The sequence below is a fragment of the Nicotiana tomentosiformis genome, chromosome 7, assembly GCF_000390325.3.
Source record: "Nicotiana tomentosiformis chromosome 7, ASM39032v3, whole genome shotgun sequence".
Classification (NCBI taxonomy): Eukaryota; Viridiplantae; Streptophyta; class Magnoliopsida; order Solanales; family Solanaceae; genus Nicotiana; species Nicotiana tomentosiformis.
In genome coordinates this window covers 3,294,838-3,315,382 of record NC_090818.1, presented here as the reverse complement: position 1 = coordinate 3,315,382, position 20,545 = coordinate 3,294,838, and the positions used below count along the sequence as shown (strand labels likewise).

Below are 20,545 nucleotides of genomic sequence, written 5' to 3'. Positions count from 1 at the left end.
CAATTCGATTCGAATCGGTGATTTATATGTCACTATTAGTGGACTTTTTTATTAGTAGTAAGATTAATTAAGCACCTTCTCATCAACTTTTATTTTCAACTTTTGCTAAATTGTTGCTTATTAGGTTTATGGTTACTCTGGTATGTACTGGACTAGATATATTCATTTTAACTTGCAAGATCCAGTAAAATATTTTGCAACGTCTTGGCTAGCTAGCTACTACTTTGTAGTCACTTGCAACTGTCTTCTTTTTTCTCTACCTTTAAATTCCTTTTAATTTTCCGATGTGTCATCTCATTTTTTTTATATTATAGTATCGTTTGTTCGGGACATTTTTCCGGTAAAATTTAGGCGTTACAACGGATGGAATATTATAGTCATATTGCATGCTCTAGACGGATTGAAATATACGGTCAGACATCTATAACATCATCCATATATATTCTATATAACAACACTTCGTTATAGCATTCAAAAATATTCGGAACAAACAAGATTGTTATAGAGATATCTTTAATTTTAAAGAGAAACCTCCTTTGAAACGCCATAAAAGTAATTAAATACTCAATCTCTATTATATGATATTTATAGATTTAAACTTAATAGTTTTGATCATATAGTTGAATTAAATTTTTCAAATAAAATTAATATATTTCAAAATTTCATAAGTATAAAATTACAATAATTAATACTATAAAATATTTTAAAAGTGTGTGAAAAAATTACGGTCAAAGCATAAATTTGAACATGTTTACATAAATATCTTCACATTATAAATTGAGATGAAGGGACGGAGAGCATATGAAAAAATTACAGAGGGGGTAGTTAATCGTTCTAGAGTTGATTTTGTATAGGAATAAAATTTGAAACTGAAAGTCCAAACAAAAAGCTTAGGGGCAAATTGTGAAAATAGAAGTCTAAACCAAGTTTTCACAACGATTAATGCTACTTGTCCCCAAGGAAACAAAGCATGAACACCTTGCCAAATAAACTAAAACGTAAAAAGAAAAACGTGAAGGACAAAATTGAAACTAAACTTTATTGTACACATAAAAAAGAGTTAATTACGACAAAGAATACAATAAATGAAACTAAAACGAACTATGTAACAGAAAACTCAAACTAATCTACTTGCTAGAAAACTATAATGTAGCAACATTATCAACAATTACAATAATTGTTTAAAACTAAGTCTAGCACACAGCCTCAACAATAAGTCTCTTGGCATTATTTCCACAATTTGTCGAACCAAACACACTTTCAGATGCTGGCACTGAACATTTCTCTTTTCCAACACAAGCTTTTTCAATAATAGAAACAACATCATTCTCACTTGAACAGCTACCTTTGTCAAAAGATCCACAAATTCCTTCTGTTTCACCAAAATTAGCAAAACGAATTGCAGTAATAGGACGACCATTACATGACAATTCCATAGTTTTATTCTCATATGCACTTCCACAAGCTGTTCCAACTTGAACTGTTTGGAAATTTACAAGTGATGGATTTCCACCAAATTCTTCAAACAAAACCAATGTATTTTCGTCGCTTTTCAAGAACGAACGAGGAACATGGTACCTATAATAAATGGTAAGTAACGTATTATTATAGTGCACAGAACTTAATTTCTGATATAATTATTTATGATGAAAAGGTAAGTAAAGAAATTACCATCTTTGAGTAGGTTCACCACAACCAGAAGCACATTTATCAGGACCATATTTACCACGATAATCACACAAATCAGTAGAGCAACCTTCCTCTTCTGCCAAATAACTTGGCCAATAACGACCTATACTTTCACCATTAATCCATGCATGTCCCTTGCCCAAACCTTGCAAGTCTACAACAACTGGATCATTCCCTAGTGGAGCTTTGAATGTTGTCTAATCCCAAAAAAAAAAATTAAAAAAAATTATGTCAACAAAATTAAATATACAAGAACCGTCAAACCTCTCTATAAAGGTATCATTTATTTTTCAATTTTAGAAGAATTAACCCAAATAGCCGCCCATCCAACCGATTAAACTAAAAAAAGTCAGTGGAGGTATAATATATCATAACTTATGTATTATATGTGTTTAATTGTGTATAATCAATGTATAATCTATGTATATGGCTAGAAAAAGTAAATAATGAATATAGATAGTTATTTGTGTAAAGACCCCTTTGGCTTGGCTGATATAGCAAAATGTTGTTATAGAAATTATATAATATAACATAACATGAATATCAGTTCCAATATTTTACCATCATAATGAAATGTTATTATTTAGGGTGATTGTTATAGAGAGGTTTGACTGTACATATTAAAAAAAATAAATGAGGAAGAGGTAAAGATAAGATTTTGCAATGTTACCTTGTACCAAGTCATCATTCTATTGATTGGAACATCTTGAGAGAACCATTGTCCATTCTCAAACTTAGGGTTTCCAGAAAACAACTTATTGTTAATACCATTCAAATCTACCTTATAAGACCATTTGTGAGAAGACAAGTCCTTAATCACACTCTCATCTCCATTCTTTCCAATTATTTCAACTGGACCAGGAATTCCACTTTGAACTGTATCAAAGTGAGCTCCATAATTCTGTTAATTTACCACAAAAAAATATTGTGAACATTAAAAACATTCATTTTTGTTAAGAATATTATACAAAAATAAATATATATACCTGTAATCCAATAGTAGCACTAAGCAATGATATATGATTCCTGCCAGGATTCAATTTAACCTGCTTCTCAAAAACATAGTTGAATATTCCATATGTTGCCCATTGAGAACCTACATAATATTTTTCATAAAAATCAATAGTAAGACTTACCAAAGACCAAAAAAAAAAACAGACACAATTCTTAATTTCTTACCAAGATATTGGCCATTGACATAAGCATGAAGAATGTGGCCACTGCCATTAACTCGAAGGGTCATATTATCACTCCAGATTGGATCATTCTTGCCAATATAGACACTATTTCATATTTTCAGTATAGCATGTTAGTTTGGCCATGTAGATAATATCATATAAATTGAGACAGAGCGAGTAGCTAATATATATATATATATATATAATTAAAGTGTCCAAATATAGAAACTTACTTAGTCATGTACCACATGTAATCACTAACATCATTAGCAACTTTTTGATCAACCAATTCATGAGCAGAAGATTGTCCTCTTCCAAGAACCACAGCTTCATCTACCTTCTCAGGCCTCCATGACCATTGGAGAGAAGCTGGTTCATTTTCAGCATCATTTGATTTCTTCACCATAACTGAAGTTTGAGTATTGACCTATACCCAAAATAAATTAAGTTAATGATAAAAAATCAAAATAATTTAATTAGCAAGATGGAGTATTGACCTATACCCAAAATAAATTAAGTTAATGATAATCAAAGTTTTTTTTTTGGTATTCTTTACCAAAATAGCCGGTCAAAATTTACTGTTTACTTTTGTAACCAGTATACAGTCAAACCTCTCTATAACATCCTCATTTGTTCCAAATTTTTTTGGTTGTTATAGCGAAGTGTTGTTATAGAAAATATATATTATAACATAGCATAAACATTTGTTCCATTTAAACTCGGCTTTTATAGTGAATGACTATTATATAGCGTTGTTGTTATAGAGAGGTCTGACTGTACATAGCTAATAAACTGATTATATTACCTTGGCTGTGTTGTAAACTTCAGTCTTGCAATCTGGAAGAATACTAACAGACCAAGCTGGCACATTGTATTGAACACCTTGATAAGTAATGGTTGCATCTGTCGTCTCATTAGCGTTGCTAAAGAAGCAACTTGATTGTCCATCCAAAGCATAAATAGTGACCTATAATTGCATTTAAAAAATTTTATAAAAAAAAATATAAATTTTTTTTAATCTAGAAATAGGAAATATTGATAACATGATTTATTAATATACCGCAACAGAATTTCCAAGATCAGAGTTGGTAATATTGCCACTGGTAAGAGTTTTCTCCATTGAATGTAACACATCATGAAGTTCCTTTAAATGACCATATTTTGGCTGTGCCAAATTTCCTTCAAAATATAAACACAATGCAATTAATTTAACAACACATTAATATTTAAAAAAATAATAAAAAAATAAAAAAAGAACAGACCGGTGTACAAACAATGTTGTATCGGAGAAATTAAACAACTTACCAAATTCATCAAGTGGTGCATTGTAATCGTATGTTGTTGTAATATATGGACCACCAGATGTTCTACCAAAATTTGTCCCACCATGGTACTGAAATATTAGTTTTAAAACAAATTAACTATTGCTATTGTAACAAATCGAATTAATGCAAAATATAAAAGAACCAATATATAATGAAAAGTAAAATAACTAAGAAAATATTAAGAAGAAGACTAACCATATAATAGTTTTGGAATGTGCCACCTGTTTGGAAAAATCGTGCAACAGAAAAAGCAACATCCTCAGCTGTTCTTAAAGGATCTTTGCCACCCCAATTCTTGAACCTTTAAAAACATAGTCAATTGTGAATATTAGTACTTTATTAAATAGCATGCTGATTGAACTATTTACAAAAATAATCAAATCTACGAAATAAAAAAAAAACATACCATCCAGTCCAATTTTCAGTCCACATCTTTGGGGTATTCGGATTGCTTGGTGTAAAATCATCGCAGTACCAACCATTGCATGTGTTTATCTAGAAACAAACATTATTTTATTACATCAAAACATTAAAAGAAAGCAAGAAAATAGTTGTCAGGTGCATGAAGTATATCGCATTCACGCACAGAGTCCAAGAAAGAGCCGAACCCTAATGGAATTAGACACAGATAACCAATCGTGATGCAAGCATCCATGGCTAATTTCACAATATGACCCCGTGAAGTATAGAGAAAAAAGCATCTCGTTTCACACAGATCTAGGGGAGGGCCAAACCCCAATGGGGTTTGACACAGAAAATCAACTGTGATGCAAGCACCAATGGCTAATTCCACAATATGAACCCGTGAAGTATAGAGAAAAGCATCTCGCTTCACACGGATCTAGGGGAGGGCCGAAGCCCAATGGGGTTTGACACAGACACTCAACCATGATGCAAGCACCAATGGCTAATTCCACAATATAACCCGTGAAGTATAGAGAGAAAAGTATCTCGCTTCACACATATTTAGAGGAGGGCCGAACACCAATGGGATTTGACACAGACAACCTACCCTGATCAAAGCACCAATGGGTGATTCTACAATCTGAACCCATAAACTATAGAGAGAAAAATATATCGCATTCACGCAAAGTTAATGGAAAGGTCAAACTCCAATGGAATTTGATGTATTGATTCCACAATTCAAACTCGTGAAGTATAGAGAGAAAATTACCATGGATTGGGGAGCATCAGGTTGTTGGCACATGATCCAAGGAACTCCAATATCAAGTGATCGAGCAAAATTAGCACACCAATCAACATAAGCTTTTCCAGCATCTCCATAAGATGTTTGTACGTTTCCATATTCATTCTCAATTTGTGCTAGAATTATTGGACCTCCTTGAGATGCAAATAGCTTCTCTTGTTTCACCATATCAACTATTAACTGAGTAAAATTTTGCATCTCGTTCTGTAATAACACCATAACATTTATTTTATGTTAGATATATATCCAGGCTACAACCAAAATTTACACGGAGTAATTTAATTTAATAATACTTTACCATATAAACTTGGTTGGCTGTTCGGAGCTCAATTCCAGGCATATTGTGTAACCATACTGGAAATCCTCTGAATAAATATTTACAATTTTGTTATAAGTCAATTAAAAAGAATAGTAGATTAAAAAGAAATTACGTACTATATTATATTGAGAGGAATTTATTACCCATAATTCCATTCAGCACAAACATAAGGTCCAATACGAAGAACAGCATAAAGTCCTTCATCTTGAATTGTTTTCAAAAATCTTGTGAGATCTAAATTCCCAGAAAAATCATATTGGCGACGAAGTGGCTCGTGTGCATTCCAAAATACATATGTTTCAATTGCATCCAATCCACCTTCTTTTGCTTTCTTTATCAAATCAGGCCACATCTACCAAAACCAAACAACATAACATTAAGTTTAAACAACAATAACCACCACCACCACAACAACAACAACGACAAAATCAGTGAAATCCCACAAGTGAGATCTAGGGAGGGCAGTATGTACGTAAACCTTACCCCTAGCCTAGGCAGAGGCTGATATAGAGTTGTAACACCGGGTTCAACTGAACCCAGTACTTCCGGCGCGAAGCAGAAATTTATGTATAAAAATTCACTAAAATTGTAACAAATAGTAGGTTTGAACCCATAATTTTAAACATACAATGGGTTCATGGCAAAAACTCTTCAGAATTGAACCTATAGAACTTAAATCATGTATCTGTATATCTGACCCTAGGAAGGTAAAGAGATTGTTTCCATAGACTCTCGGCTAAAGAAAAGATGTAACCAAGTTTAAACAAACTTCATAAATAAATAAAAAGTTATAAAGCAAAAACAAACATGCAATTATATATAATAGCAAAAACATATTAGAAAAAGCTAACGTAATGTAACAGTAAGAAGTTGAAGTTTTACTTGAGCAGTGCTCCTAGGGTAATGAATAGAGCCAGATAAAAGAACTCTTCTTTCACCATTAATGGTGATAGCTCGTCCGTCGTGAGAAACTTGATAAGAACGAATACAGCTAATAATTAAAAACAAAAAGAGGAAGAAAAAACAACTCTTGAATGAAGCCATAGCGGCAAGAGAAGTGATTTTGAGAAGAAAAACTAAACACTGATTTATGTGTTTTTAGACAGGTATATATAAGAGGTTAAGAAGTTAGAATCTCAGTTGAACTCAAATATCATTGAAAAACAATGTATATTAGAAAAGATTGGATTTTAAGAATCTCTTTTTATCCTTATCCTAGGTAAAAAAGATATTGCTACGTAGTCTAGATAAACGTAGAAAAACTTTGGTAGGTTTTTTCAAAATATTAAGCCAAATCGATTTTGGATAAGACAATTAAAGGAAATAAATATTACCAAACCTCTAAGTTAATTACCATGTATTCTTTATTACGTTCAAACGAGCAACTTTTAGGACTAATATGCAAATAATATTGTAACTGTATTCAGTGAATCCCTTTCACCTTCGACCCTTCACCTATTAGGACTCTAATTGCTCATTTTTGCAATATTATCTACTTTCTTGTACTTATCGCAAGTACTTTATACATAGAGAGAAATTAGGATTAACCTTATTTATAACTGTTAATTAAAAATTAGCTATAATTTCAAAATCAGTTGAAATTTAATCACATTTCATGCGAAAATAAAATTTAGACAAAAAACCTTAGTTAAAATTCAAAAAAAATTCAGCATAATATGCTGGAATTAGATTATTTTTTTTTTACATATGAAATTTCAGAATAATGTGATGGGATTCATAATGTGCTGGAATTACAATGTAATATGCTAAAATTTTATACACATGAACATCATAATCAAGCATATTATGTTGGATTATTTTCGTGTTTTAGCTAGATATTTTTGTCCAGATTTTATCTAAATAGTAGCTATTTTTAAATTACTTTATAAATATTGATTATTTTTCAATTACCAATCCAAAAACTGATCAACTCACACTATTTTGACGGTGAAATTATACGATTCAAAATTGCGAACTCTGGGCTTAAGACGTTGAATGTGGTCATTGGGCTATTAGATCCAGTTCATTATCAGCCCATTACTACACTGTTGAACCCATGAAACTACATCCGGTGCCCATTTTGACAACTAATAGCCCATTAAGCTTTAAGTTTTTTTTATTTCCCCAAAAAAATAGAAACATATATACTTTTTAATTGTGCCGATAAAATATTTTTTGTATAAATGTATGTATTATATACATATAATATTTGCTTAATTTTTTGGCTAGCGAATGCAATTAGTTTTGACTGACCGGCTAAATTTATATTTTGCCCACAAAATTAAGTATTGTTTTACGCAAATAGCCTGCAGGATTCACTGCTTACTTTTCTTAATCAGTATTAATAGATTATATAATGATTAGATATACTTACACATATAATATATAAATTATTATTGTTAGTTTAAGTAATTGGGCTATTATTTAGATTAATTCTTCAAAAAGATCAATAGGAACTTCTTAATTGTCCCTGATGAATAAATTGAAACCAAATGGCCCCTTTTAGAGATAAGAATAAAAAAAAAGGTTATGTCATCAATTACCTTCTTTATAAGTGGAACCAGACTCTTTTTTTCTTTTACGAAGACCCACACTCTATTCGACAATGAAATGTCGAAATGACAAATATTATTTTTTTAAATTTTCTTAATAGAAACTCATTAAGATGGTTTTCACCCAACTAAAATGATGTTTATTAAATTGAATTGAAAATATGGCCAATATGATCGGGACATCAAAATATTTTCAATGGTGAAATCTTAGAAGAGATGACACCTATCTTTGGTATCAAAAACTCAAGTTGCTAATTTATATTATAAAACTTATGTATAGTAATTGAAAAAAATTCTTAAAATAATTGTTAGGAGATATTAAAATCTGGTCAATAAAGACTGTGAACTGAGAGTATATATTTTTAAAATGGCACATCTCTTTCGTAATTGAAGAAATTGTTGTGTGTCAACATCATTCCATCTTGACCTTTTAATTTCTTAACCAATTTATTTTTCTTTAAGAGGAGATTTAGAGCAATAGTAAATTTATCTTTGTGTGACTTATATGTCACGAGTTCGAGCCATCGAAACAGTCGCTAATACTAGCATTAGTGTAGACAGTCTACATCACACTCCGTGGGATGCGGCTCTTTCCTGGACCCTGCATGAATACGTGATACTTTATTCACTTAGCTGCCTTTTTTTAATTAAAATTCTTTTTTCTTTTCCTGTCCTGTTTCTTGGAAATTCAGGCGATATTATAATTGATACTCCCTTTGTATAACCAACTTATCAGTGAGTACCTAATAAAGTGAATTCTATTTCCATTATCCTTTTCTCCCTTTTGCTTCCCTTATCTCTTTTTTTAAAAAAATTAAATACTATGTCTCCTTCAAAAGAAATATAGGGTTTTGAAGTACAACATATATATTGAATGTATCAACATATTTTAAAAATGGACCAAACTTAAAATAAAAAATAGTGAAAATTTATAAAACAAAAACACCATTCCTATCTTGTTGGTTGCATTAGTGTTGGTTGCATTAGGGTAGAATGTCTACATCACACCCCTTGGAGTGTGATTATTCCCCGGACCCTGCATAAATTCGAGATGCTTTGTGTCCTGACCTGTCATTTTTTTATTAAATTAATTTTTCTTTTCCGATCTTGTTTCTTGGATAATCAGGTGATATTATAATTGGTACTCCTTTTTTATAACCAACTTATTAGTGAGAACCTGACAAGAGTGGGTTGCTCTAGTGGTGAGCACTCTCCACTTCCAACCAAGAGGTTGTGAGTTCGAGTCACCCCAAGAGCAAGGTGGGGAGTCCCTTGAAGGGAGGGAGCCGAGCATCTATCGGAAACAGCCTCTCTATCCCAGGGTAGAGGTAAGGTCTGCCTTCTGCGTACACACTACTCTCTTAAAATTCATTTTTCTTTTCCGATCTCGTTTCTTGGATAATCAGGTGATATTATAATTGGTACTCCCTTTTTATAACCAACTTATCAGTGAGAACCTCTCAATAAATGAATTCTATTTCCATTATCCTTTTCTCCTTTTCGCTTCCCTTATCTCCTTTTTAATAGATTTTTTAAAATTAAATACTCTTTCTGTTTCAAAAGAATTACAAATATATATTGAATGTATCAACATGTTATAGAAAAATGAACCAAAATTAAAAATACAAAAATAGTGAAGTTTTATAAAACAAAAATTTGTCAACAGCTAAACTCTCTTTCAATTTTATAAAGCGAATGTCGCAATCCATAGAGTAAGTTCACGTGGTTCTACGAAACCTCCCAAAAAATAGTATAAACACGTACGCAACGAACGAATGGCTCCAACTTGGGTACCGGGTGTCCTACGCAGCTGCTGTTTGAAGTAAATCAACGGCAGCTCTCTTTTCTTTCTTAGCTGGACATATTGCCCTTTTAAAACCAAATAATGATTTTTATTTTATTTTTTTATAATTGTGGTGTCTTGCTCATACCTAGACTAATTGCACAAAATACGTGGCACCTCCTACTAAAAACATATACCAGATAACCGTATTCATCAAAGCTTTGACAAATTAAAAAGAATTTTCCTAATATTTTTACCTCCGTTGGAATTTGAACTTGTGACCTTATGGCCACTGAGCCACACCATTCCGTGCACCAAATTATGATATCCTGGTAAGCTCCATATAAAAGACAAGTGGAATAGATAAAGATAATAATATGTATGAAAATGAAAAAATTCAGTTTTATTACGTAGAACGTACTTCTTGCATTTCAATTTAGATGATAATCTTTTTGCTTAGAGGGCTCATTCGAAAATGTAGAGAAAGTAACTCTTCTTCATTCGTTCATTAATAGTAGCATATTACATTTTTATATGCAAAATTGTTTTCTTCATTAATTTTCTTTTTTTTCTTCCTGTTCTCTTAACAATTTTACCTCCTCTTTATCGCATTAGCATAGTCAAACTAATTTATAAATTTTGCAATGTAATATGGTATTTTCCGGCCCTAAGATGCATTTCTCGTCTTGCCTTTTATTAACTCACTCTAAGCCTTAAGTTAATACACTTTGAGGTCGTTTAGTAGGGTGTATAAAAATTGTACTGAATATGGTATATTAGTAATGCTAAAATTAGTTATGATGACATTATTTCTTATCGACTGTTGGTTTGATATATTATGATTTGGAAAAGGTTTTGAATGGGTAGTTCTGTCTTTATACATACTTTTCTATGTATTAAAAATTATGGTATTACTAATGACATGATTTGCTACGTATAAGAATAAAACTGAATATGGTGTATAATTAGTACAAGTATTAGTTATACATATATTGAAAAACACTATCAAACAAGGAGATAATAATACCAAAGCTAATACATATATTATTTTTTCTAATAAATCCTACCAAACGACCCTTTTATATGCTACATTAGCACATAAGGGGCTATAATTTCACTTTAAACTAGCTTAGAGGAGTCATATGTCTCCCGTAAAGTTTAAATGTACATAGCTGGACTAAGAGCCCGCTTGGATTGTCTTATTTTAAGTGTTTTTAGGCTAAAATAGTTTTTAAGTCATTTTATAGTGTTTAGATAATGTAAAAAAGTGCTTTTAAGCACTTGTTTTTAAGCTAAAATGATCCAAAAAATATTAAAATCCAAAAGCTAGAATTCATAACTTATGGTTTATGCTTAAAAGTCACTTAAAATAAGCCAATCCAAATGGACACTAAAGTCGTTTTGATAACTTGATTCATTTTTCGTTTTCATTGATTACCGTGAATTTTATTATTAAATCAAATATCTTTACTAGTAATTCATATTTTCTCTCTCACAATTAATTCAGTAATATGAATGAACTTCTTCAAAATTTCTTCCTCTCAAAAATCATTGAAATTTAACTTTTTGGATATGAATCTAGAATCGATTCCTACAGTTTATGTTAGTTATAAACATATCACTTATCTTATGTGATAAGCCTAGCAAGACACAACATATCGTAGTATCCTTCTTTCTTGTTTGTGAAGCCCTAATTAGACGTGTTTTAAACAATGCAATTGCTTGATATCTTCTTCTTGATTATGAAGTTTTTTTTCTGTAATCACATTAGTATAATTTGGATTGACTATATAAATTTTCACTTTTATCATTTAAACTAGATTTACGTTATCATCATACCACTAGTTGATACCATTTATACATAGTTATTTTTCTTTTATTACGCTCAACTCGTATTTGAATTAATCTTAATGATAATTTTTTCAAAAGAGAAAGGTTGATATTTTGGAAAAAATAGTCATTCAAATTGTTTATTTCTTCTTGGTATTTACTTTTTAATTCATAATGGAGAATCCTTCAGTTTAAAAGGTCTTTAACACTTTAAAAATTCGATTTCTTCCTTTTCCAAAAAGAATAAAATCTTTTAAAGAGTTTTTTGTTTGGAAAAATGAAGTACATTGTGGGGTTTAAAAGGGTATTTCTGTAATTTCAACATGTACAACCACCCTGTGAACAGAGAAGAATTCAGCTAACACCATAAATCGCTTTCCATTACAAAAGCAATTGGCCCCACATATTCCAATAGGCATAGGCTAGGGTCCCACCACACTAAAACCAAAAAACACAAAAATAAATCAATGGGCTCCAAACCCCATTTAGTGGGTCCCACCAATAATTACAATCTTGAAACTTTCCTCTCATCCCTTGACACGTACACAAATCGCCGGCGATCAAACTCGCCGGAATCTTTTGATCGGCAATATGGGACCCACTTAGGGATTGGGTCCCAATCATTGGACATAGACGTTTCTTGAAAAATTGGTCATTGACAAGTGACATTTTAGAAAATTGCTTTGGAATCCAATTTAATAATCGTACTATATGAAAAATTAAATAGAATAAAGTGACTCAATTATTTCACTTGATTTTTTCATTTTTTTTATTATGTCAAATCATCTCTCTATAATACTCCAAACTAAACCATGGGCTATATCTAACAACTCCATCATATTGCAAAACTAAACCATTTGTATAAAGAGCCATTCTATAAATAGCTTTGCAAAGACTCAAGCCTTAGGCCTTAGGCAAAAACAGCTTCATTTCTTACAAATACAACTTAGAAAAACTTTTGAACTATAAATCATGATAGGAAAAAGATCAACGCCAGTGATCGGAAAACTCACCGGAGTAGCGTTTTCCGGTAGCCGGACAGGGACAATGGATGGTGCCATTAGCCCAAGAAGCCCACTAGATTTCAAAATTCAATCACCAAGAGGCTTAAAAAGCTTTGATTTTGGTGGTGTTGGATTGGCTATTGTAGCTGCACTAGAAAAATCCGGTGGTAAATACGGCGAAACTCCGGCGAATAAAGCTGTTGTTTACAACCGGAATTCAAATAAGTCTCTTCCAATTCCAGTTAATTCAACCAAAAATTCAGCTTTATATAAAGCAGAATTTGAGGAAACGGAAATGGATAGTTTCGAAGAATATACAATTGTTACTTGTCGTGCACCAGGTAACAAATCTTACACTAAGGTATACGGCGGTGGAACGGCGGTTCAGGCCAGAAAATGTAATCGTCCGAGCGTTTTTGACATATCTCCGGCGAGATTGGGGGATTTCCCGGCGTGTCCAGATTCATATTTTCTCAGTTCATGTCATTTGTGTCAAAAAAAGCTACACGGCAAAGACATATACATGTATAGGTACGTCCACAAGTTTCAATTTTTATTTTTTTCTTTAATTTTCCGAATATTTACACTATTAGCATAATTACACACGTGCTAATAGTAGAGGTCGATCCACAGTTATAGTATCGAGTTCATCTTACCCAATACAAATTTGTATTTTATAGTAGAATGGATCCTTAGTTATAGTATCAAGTTCATCTGAACTCAGTATAAATTTATGTGTAAAATTTCACTGAAATTGCAATAAATAGTTAATATAAAATCTTAATTTTAAAAATACAATGAGTTCTTAAAACGTTAGAGATACCTAAATCCTCGATTTTTTTAAGTTACCTAATTTTTCTAATCATATACAATTACCTATAATTAACTTACTGGTTAGTGCATGAAAGTTAAACTCCTTAGCGCAAATGTACTAATGTTTTTTTGTTAATAATTTTTCAGGGGAGAGAAAGCATTTTGTAGCACAGAGTGTCGGTACAGACAAATAGCAATTGATGAACACAAAGAGAAGTGTAGTTCAGAAATTGCAAGATCTGTTGATGTTGCGAGCTCGTCTTATGGAAATGGCCAAATCTTTGCAACTGGAATTCTGGCCATTTAGATTTAATAAATTAAAAATTAATGGAGTAGCTATTAATTAGTATATATAGAACATAAGTACATACAATCTATATATATACGGGAATAGTTTTATACATATGAGAAACAACTCTACTTGAGGAGTGTTTTTTTTTTTTTTGATTTGGATGTAGAAGAGAAAAGCTTAAATGCAGCAATGAAAAGTTTTGAACTATACCCCTTTTATGTTTCTTATACAACAATAACGTATCAGTATAATTCCATAAACAAGGTCTTAAAAGAATAATATATATACAAATTTTATCCCTAGAAAGGATATTTCTCATAAACCCTCAAAAATCAAATTGTTTCAGAAATAATTTGATGTAAAACGTATGACCGAAAACCCCTATTGTGTTCTCCCTATATTTCTATGTCTACAAGTTTGATGTAAAGCGTATAAAGAAACAGAAGAATTTCCTTTGTGGGGAGCCGTGAGTGTATGGGACAAATTCAAAATGATTCTCCACTAAAGAAAAAAGGTGAAAAGTTAGTTTGATTGAAATTAGCTTTATGGGACAGTATTCATTACTTAAGACTTTAAACAAATGAACTGACTCCAATGAACTCGACAAGATAGATGGTGATCAAACAAAAAGGAGTAGCTCCATAAGATAAATTGATATAATAAGTGGGCGTGGACATAAGAATTGTAAAATTTCAAAAAGAATAAAAAAAATAAAATAAAAATAATATTTAAAAATTAGAGTTTGTTTGGACATAAATATAATTTTGGATTGTTTTTGAAGTTTTGTGAGTGATCTGACGGTAAAATTTTAAAAAATAATTTTTTTGAGTTTTTTAAATTTTCGAAAAATTTTAAAATTAAAACTAAAATTTTTATAGCCAAGCACTAATTTCTAAAAAAAAAAAAAGTGAAAAAATTTTCGAAAAAAAATTGAAAAAATTCTCTTGTCCAAACGGGCTTTGAGTGGAGAGCTGAAAATTCCTTTGGTAATTTGTTGTAAATTCCACAAAAATAAACCATCTATACTGAGTTCATGCGCATTTATACTATAGGTTCGGACTATTATGTAAAAAAGTTGTGAGAGCAATGGTAGACAAATAGTTTTAAAAAATTCTCACCTTTTAACTTAAAATAATTAGAGGAGATATTTCTTGAAGGCTGGATATTCAAAATGAACAGTGTTTAATTCATTAATCGTATAGTCCACTTAGAAGGGAAATTAATATTGTCATGTTGATATCAACGGTTGGAATTAATCCCAGTTTTTTCTTTTTCTATTGCTAAGAAAAAACAATTAAAAAGATAAATTTTTTTCATTAAGAGTTTTAACTTCTCTACACAAATAATAAAGAAATATCTTACATTACCAGGTCATTCAAAAGGTAATTACATGTAAGTATGATAATAAGGAAAATTAGTAGTCAGAAAGGTAAGACAAATGCCTTTCTACATCAGGGTTAAACTGCACTAATGAGGTAAATCTTTCATCCACTATAAGTGGATATAGCTGTTCATCTTGAAGAATTAACGTACCTGAATATCTATCTAACCGCTTAAATTAAAATTAATCGTTGTAAAGACTAAGAAAAGTAAATAATGAATCTGAATATTTATTTGTATAAAATATAAATAAAGATCCCGTTATCCTTGAGATGGAAGCACAGTTAGACAGAAGGGCCGTTGGACCCAAAATTTATTATTGAGCTGGGGTTTCCTACATGTCCCCAATCTCACTTGTAATGGGCTCTTATCTTTTTATTTGAGCAAGATAGCAATGATCCATTAGTCTAGCCCTTGTTGGATCATCGGAAATGCACGGTTAGCCACTAATTATAATTGTATTTACTCTTAAGTCATTATTTAAAATATATTTTCTCTTTAGCCAGTGCTTTAATAAACTTTTTCCAGCTCGAACGAAAATACCTTTGTGCTAGACATGGTGTCTTTAACTTCATGAGTGTTGTGTAAATATTAAGGACAAAGTGTCCTGAATTAGCAGCTTCTGTGTTTAAATTTTAGGACATCATGTCCTTAACTTCATATGTGCAGTGTAAATGTTAAGGATACGGTGTCATTAACTTCATGTGTGTTGTCTAAATATTAAGGACATGGTGTCCTTAACTTCATGAGTGTTGTGTAAATGTTAAGGATAGCGTGTCATGTATTTTCACCTTCTGTTGTTAAACTTTAGGATGTCATGTCCTTAACTTCATATGTGCAGTATAAATATTAAGGATATGGTGTCATTAATTGCATGTGTGCAGTGTAAATGTTAAGGACATAATGTCCTTAATTTCATGAGTGTTATGTAAATATTAAGGACATGATGTCCTTAACTTCATGAGTGTTGTGTAAATATTAAGGATAAAGTATCTTGTATTTACACCTTTTGTTGTTAAACTTTAGGATATCATGTCCTTAACTTCATGAGTGTTGTGTAAATATTAAGGACATGGTGTCCTTAATATTTACACAGCACTCGCGAAGAAAGGATAAAAAGTCTTTTCGTATTAATTTTAATAGAGTTGTGGCTATTTTTGTTCAGCATTAAAAATGCTAGATAAAAATTAAATACAACATTAAAAAGTGTCTACCCCATGCCATTTTCACGTTGGATCACATCACAATCATGAAGGGGTTATCTTAAATTCTTGAAAAATTTTCCACCCTACTGTAACGACCTGACCAATCATTTAAAGTATTTCAGCCATGTTCCCCTATTTACTGCTCAATTTGTGCTTTATAGTTATTGTGTGAGTTGCCGGGGTAATTGGTTCTGGTCCGATGAGGTTTTGGAATGAATTGGAACACTTAGTTTCAAGGTTTAAAGTTTAAGTTAAAATAGTTACCGGATATCGACTTATGTATAAGGAGCCCGAAATAGAATTTTGATGATTCCAACAGTTCCGTATGGTGATTTTGGACTTAGGAGCGTGTCCGAAAAATTATTTAGAAGTTTGTAGTTGAATTTAGCTTGAAATAGCTAAAATAGAAAGTTAAGTTTGGAAGTTTGACCGGGGAGTTGACTTTTTGATATCAGGATCAGAATCTGATTCTAGAAATTTGAATAGTTTCGTTATGTAATTTATGACTTGTGTGCAAAATTTGAGGTCAATCGGACTTGGTTTGATAGATTTCGGCATCGATCGTAAAGTTGGAATTTCCTTAGTTTTAATAGGCTTGAATTGGAGTGCGATTTGTGTTTTTGATGTTGTTTGATGTGATTCAAGAGCTCGACTAAGTTCGTATCATGTTATAGGACTTGTTGGTACATTCAGACGGGGGTCCAGAGTGGCTCGGGTGTGTTTCGGTGTGAGTTTTAAGTGAGTTCGGGTATTTCGGCACTCTCACGATGTTATGGGGACAGTTAAAGTGCGGAGGGAACATTTTTGAGTGCAGAAGTGCGGCCGCAAACTTTCAAAGTGATGTAGCAGTCGGAGTTGTGCGGACAGCAGTCGAAATTATGCGGTCCGCAGAATTCTTCTTGCGGCCACAGAAAAGTGATTTCGCAGATTCGATGGTCCGATTTCGGAAGCTTATATCTTTTAATCTACAAGGAATTTGGAGATGATTCAAAAACGAAAGTTGTAGCTCTTTGAATCTAGTTTCCAGAAAGGTAACGAGTCATCATTTGGACATTTGTAGAGAAATTTATGGTCAATTTACTAAACTCTGGCAGTACAGAGGTTGCTGAAGTACGGTCGAACAATTTGGAGTGCGACCGCAGAACCTGGAATGTGTGGACCGCACAAAAATTATGCGGTCAGCACAATGAGGGATCAGATTTTTGTACTTTATAAATAAGGGTTAGAGTATTATTTCATATTTGAACTTTGGGAGCTCGGTTTGGGGCGATTTTTAAAAGGGATTTTCAAGAAATTCATCGGGGTAAGTGATTCTAACTCGGATTTGGTTAACATACATGAATATATCATTGTTTTCATCATTTAATCAGTATTTTTGAGATGAAAATTTGGGGAAAATTATAGAAATTTCATAAAATAATTTTTTGGGATTTGAATACCGATTCAGAGTCGGATTTGACTGAAATTAGCATGGTTGAACTTGTAATTAGATGGGTTGTTGGATTTTATGAGTTTCGTCGGATTCCGAGATGTGGTCCCTACAGGCGATTTTTAATGTAATTTAGGATTTTGTGAGAAAACATTAGTATTTTGATATGGAATTAATTCCTATAATTTGTGTGGACTGAATCAAATTAATTGTGACTAGATTCAAGGCATTCAGAAGTTGGTACGCATATAATAGAATTTCTGGAGGATTGTTTAGCTTGCTCGACATTGAATTGGTCTTGTTCGAGGTAAGTAACTCTTCTAATCTTGGAGCTGAGGGTATGAACCCTGAATATACGTACTATGTGAATTGTTTGGAGGTGGCGCACATGCTAGGTGACAGCGTGTGGGCGTGTACTATAGAAATTGTGACGTAATTGATTTCGTAAAAATTTGTAGTCAAATAATCTTGTCATCTTCTATGTAGTTTTATGTGTTAAAGAAATTAAGGTGAGAATCATATTAAAAATCATGCTAAGACTATGTGCCTGTATTATTGAGACCCACATATGTCATATTGTTATTGAATTATTTGTTTAAATGAAAATTTCATACTCAGTCATGTTCATTAATTTCATGTCATCTCTCATTCCCTGTTGCTATTTATTGATTCATCATATCATCATTTTGGGTTAGTTTCATGACATTGTGAGCCCGAGAGACTGGAGAGATTGATGACTGAGTGAGGCTGAGGGGCTGATTGTGAGGATAATTATGGGATCGTGTTGCACGCCGCAGCATACCATATTGGCTTTATATACTTTATTATTATGGGATCAGGTTGCACGTTGCAGTAGGCTAGATTGGTTTATTATAGCACATGACTTGTCTTTGCGGATTCAGATATTGATATTATAGCGCGTGAGTTGTCCGTGCAGCACGTGAGTTATCCGTGCGGATCCCGATATTTATACTATATCACGTGAGTTGTCTGTGCAGCACGTTAGTTGACCGTGCGATTTATAGCACTTGGGCTGAAGGAGCCATCCGGAGTCTGTACACACCCCTAGTGAGCACAGGTACCTACTGAGTGCGAGTGCTGAGTGCAGAGTGCTAAGCGATTAGGAGGATTGAGTGACTGGGAGGAATGAGTGAAATAATACTCTTAGAGTATGCATATGGGTTTATCACTAAGTTGCATCGCATTGACATGCACATTTGACATACAAGCATATAAATGCATTTTTCTCATATTGTACGGTATCACGTCATCATGACTTCTCACACATACTGGCCTATGGGCATAATGATGCATTTTTCACTGGCTATCTGGAAAGAAAAATGAAACATTGTTGTGGAAAGGATTTTTTGGAAAAAATTATAATTTTCAAACTTACTCATGTTTTTGGCAATTTCGGTAAACGATTTACTTGAAAGGCAGAACTATTTTCAGAAATCATGATTTAGCTGAGCATTTTATCTCTGGGTTACTTCTTTTATTACTTGCTTTATGTTGTTATGAATTGTTGTTGCTTATGGGAGTTGGACTCTGACCTTGGTACAAGCTCGTCACTACTTTCAACCTAAGGTTAGATTTGTTACTTATTGAGTACATGGGGTCGGTTGTACTCATACTACGCTTCTGCACCTTGCGTGCAGATATTGGATGCTGATATTGTTGTACTCGACGTGAGCTGGAATTAAAGACGTACCTGCGTTCCGGTTGTAGCTGCCTCTTGTTCATGGTAGCCTTAGATTTATAAGAATTTATTTATGTACATTTTGAACAGATGATGTATTTATTTCATACCAGTTTTATAAATTCTAATCTTATAAACTCATGATTTGTACTACCAGTCTTTGGGGAGTGTATTAGAGTCAATTATATATTAATGGAATTGGATAGTTGTTAATTGGCTTACCTGACGGGTTGGGTTAGGTGCCATCACGACTAGGTGGATTTTGGGTCGTGACACCTACTTTTGAATGTTGTCTACATGTAACCTCTGTCATAATATTCAGTCAAATTTACCCATATTGTTATACAATCCGGCCAAAGTTACCCCTACCATTAGCAAACTTTTAAAAATTACCCCTCAATCTATCAGGTGACTCAGAATCTCCAAAATTATTTTAGTTAAGTCACTCATTCTCTTCTTGATCCACTATTTTTAACCTAGTTGGAATTTTTTTTGCTTTCTTATTTGAAAAATAAATAAGAGAAATAATGGTTGTGAGTGCGAGTCACCCCAAGAGCAAGGTGGGGAGTTCTTGGAGGGAGGGAGCCAAAGGTCTATCGGAAACAGCCTCTCTACCCCAGGGTAGGGGTAAGGTCTGCGTACACACTACCCTCCCCAAACCCCACTAGTGAGATTATACTGGGTTGTTGTTGTTGTTGTTGTTGTTATTGTTGTTGTTGTTATTGTTGTTAAGTATTAAAATAATATAGCGGTTAGTAAATAAAATATAGTAAATTGAAGAATCTAAATTAGGTAGCTTGTCTAAATTCTAAAAATATTTACAACATCCCAGCTTTAATA

General features: G+C 32.4%; 2 protein-coding genes across 2 annotated transcripts; one reads left to right on the top strand and one right to left on the bottom strand.

The window, feature by feature from the left end:
* Positions 1-1,018: 1,018 nt before the first annotated feature.
* Positions 1,019-6,780, bottom strand: LOC104112674 (beta-galactosidase 15-like). The gene is made up of 15 exons (XM_009622664.4): positions 6,601-6,780; positions 5,862-6,070; positions 5,698-5,764; positions 5,367-5,603; positions 4,599-4,687; positions 4,388-4,493; positions 4,173-4,260; positions 3,928-4,046; positions 3,673-3,834; positions 3,101-3,294; positions 2,869-2,972; positions 2,676-2,785; positions 2,360-2,590; positions 1,672-1,886; positions 1,019-1,578 (listed from the first exon to the last, which is right to left on the bottom strand). Exons 1-15 carry the CDS (start codon positions 6,760-6,762, stop codon positions 1,194-1,196), a joined length of 2,478 nt encoding a protein of 825 aa, XP_009620959.1. The 5' UTR covers positions 6,763-6,780; the 3' UTR covers positions 1,019-1,193.
* A 5,867-nt stretch (positions 6,781-12,647) lies between these two features.
* LOC104112673 (FCS-Like Zinc finger 13-like) lies at positions 12,648-14,199 on the top strand. The gene is made up of 2 exons (XM_009622663.4): positions 12,648-13,418; positions 13,848-14,199. Exons 1-2 carry the CDS (start codon positions 12,856-12,858, stop codon positions 14,005-14,007), a joined length of 723 nt encoding a protein of 240 aa, XP_009620958.1. The 5' UTR covers positions 12,648-12,855; the 3' UTR covers positions 14,008-14,199.
* Positions 14,200-20,545: the final 6,346 nt, after the last annotated feature.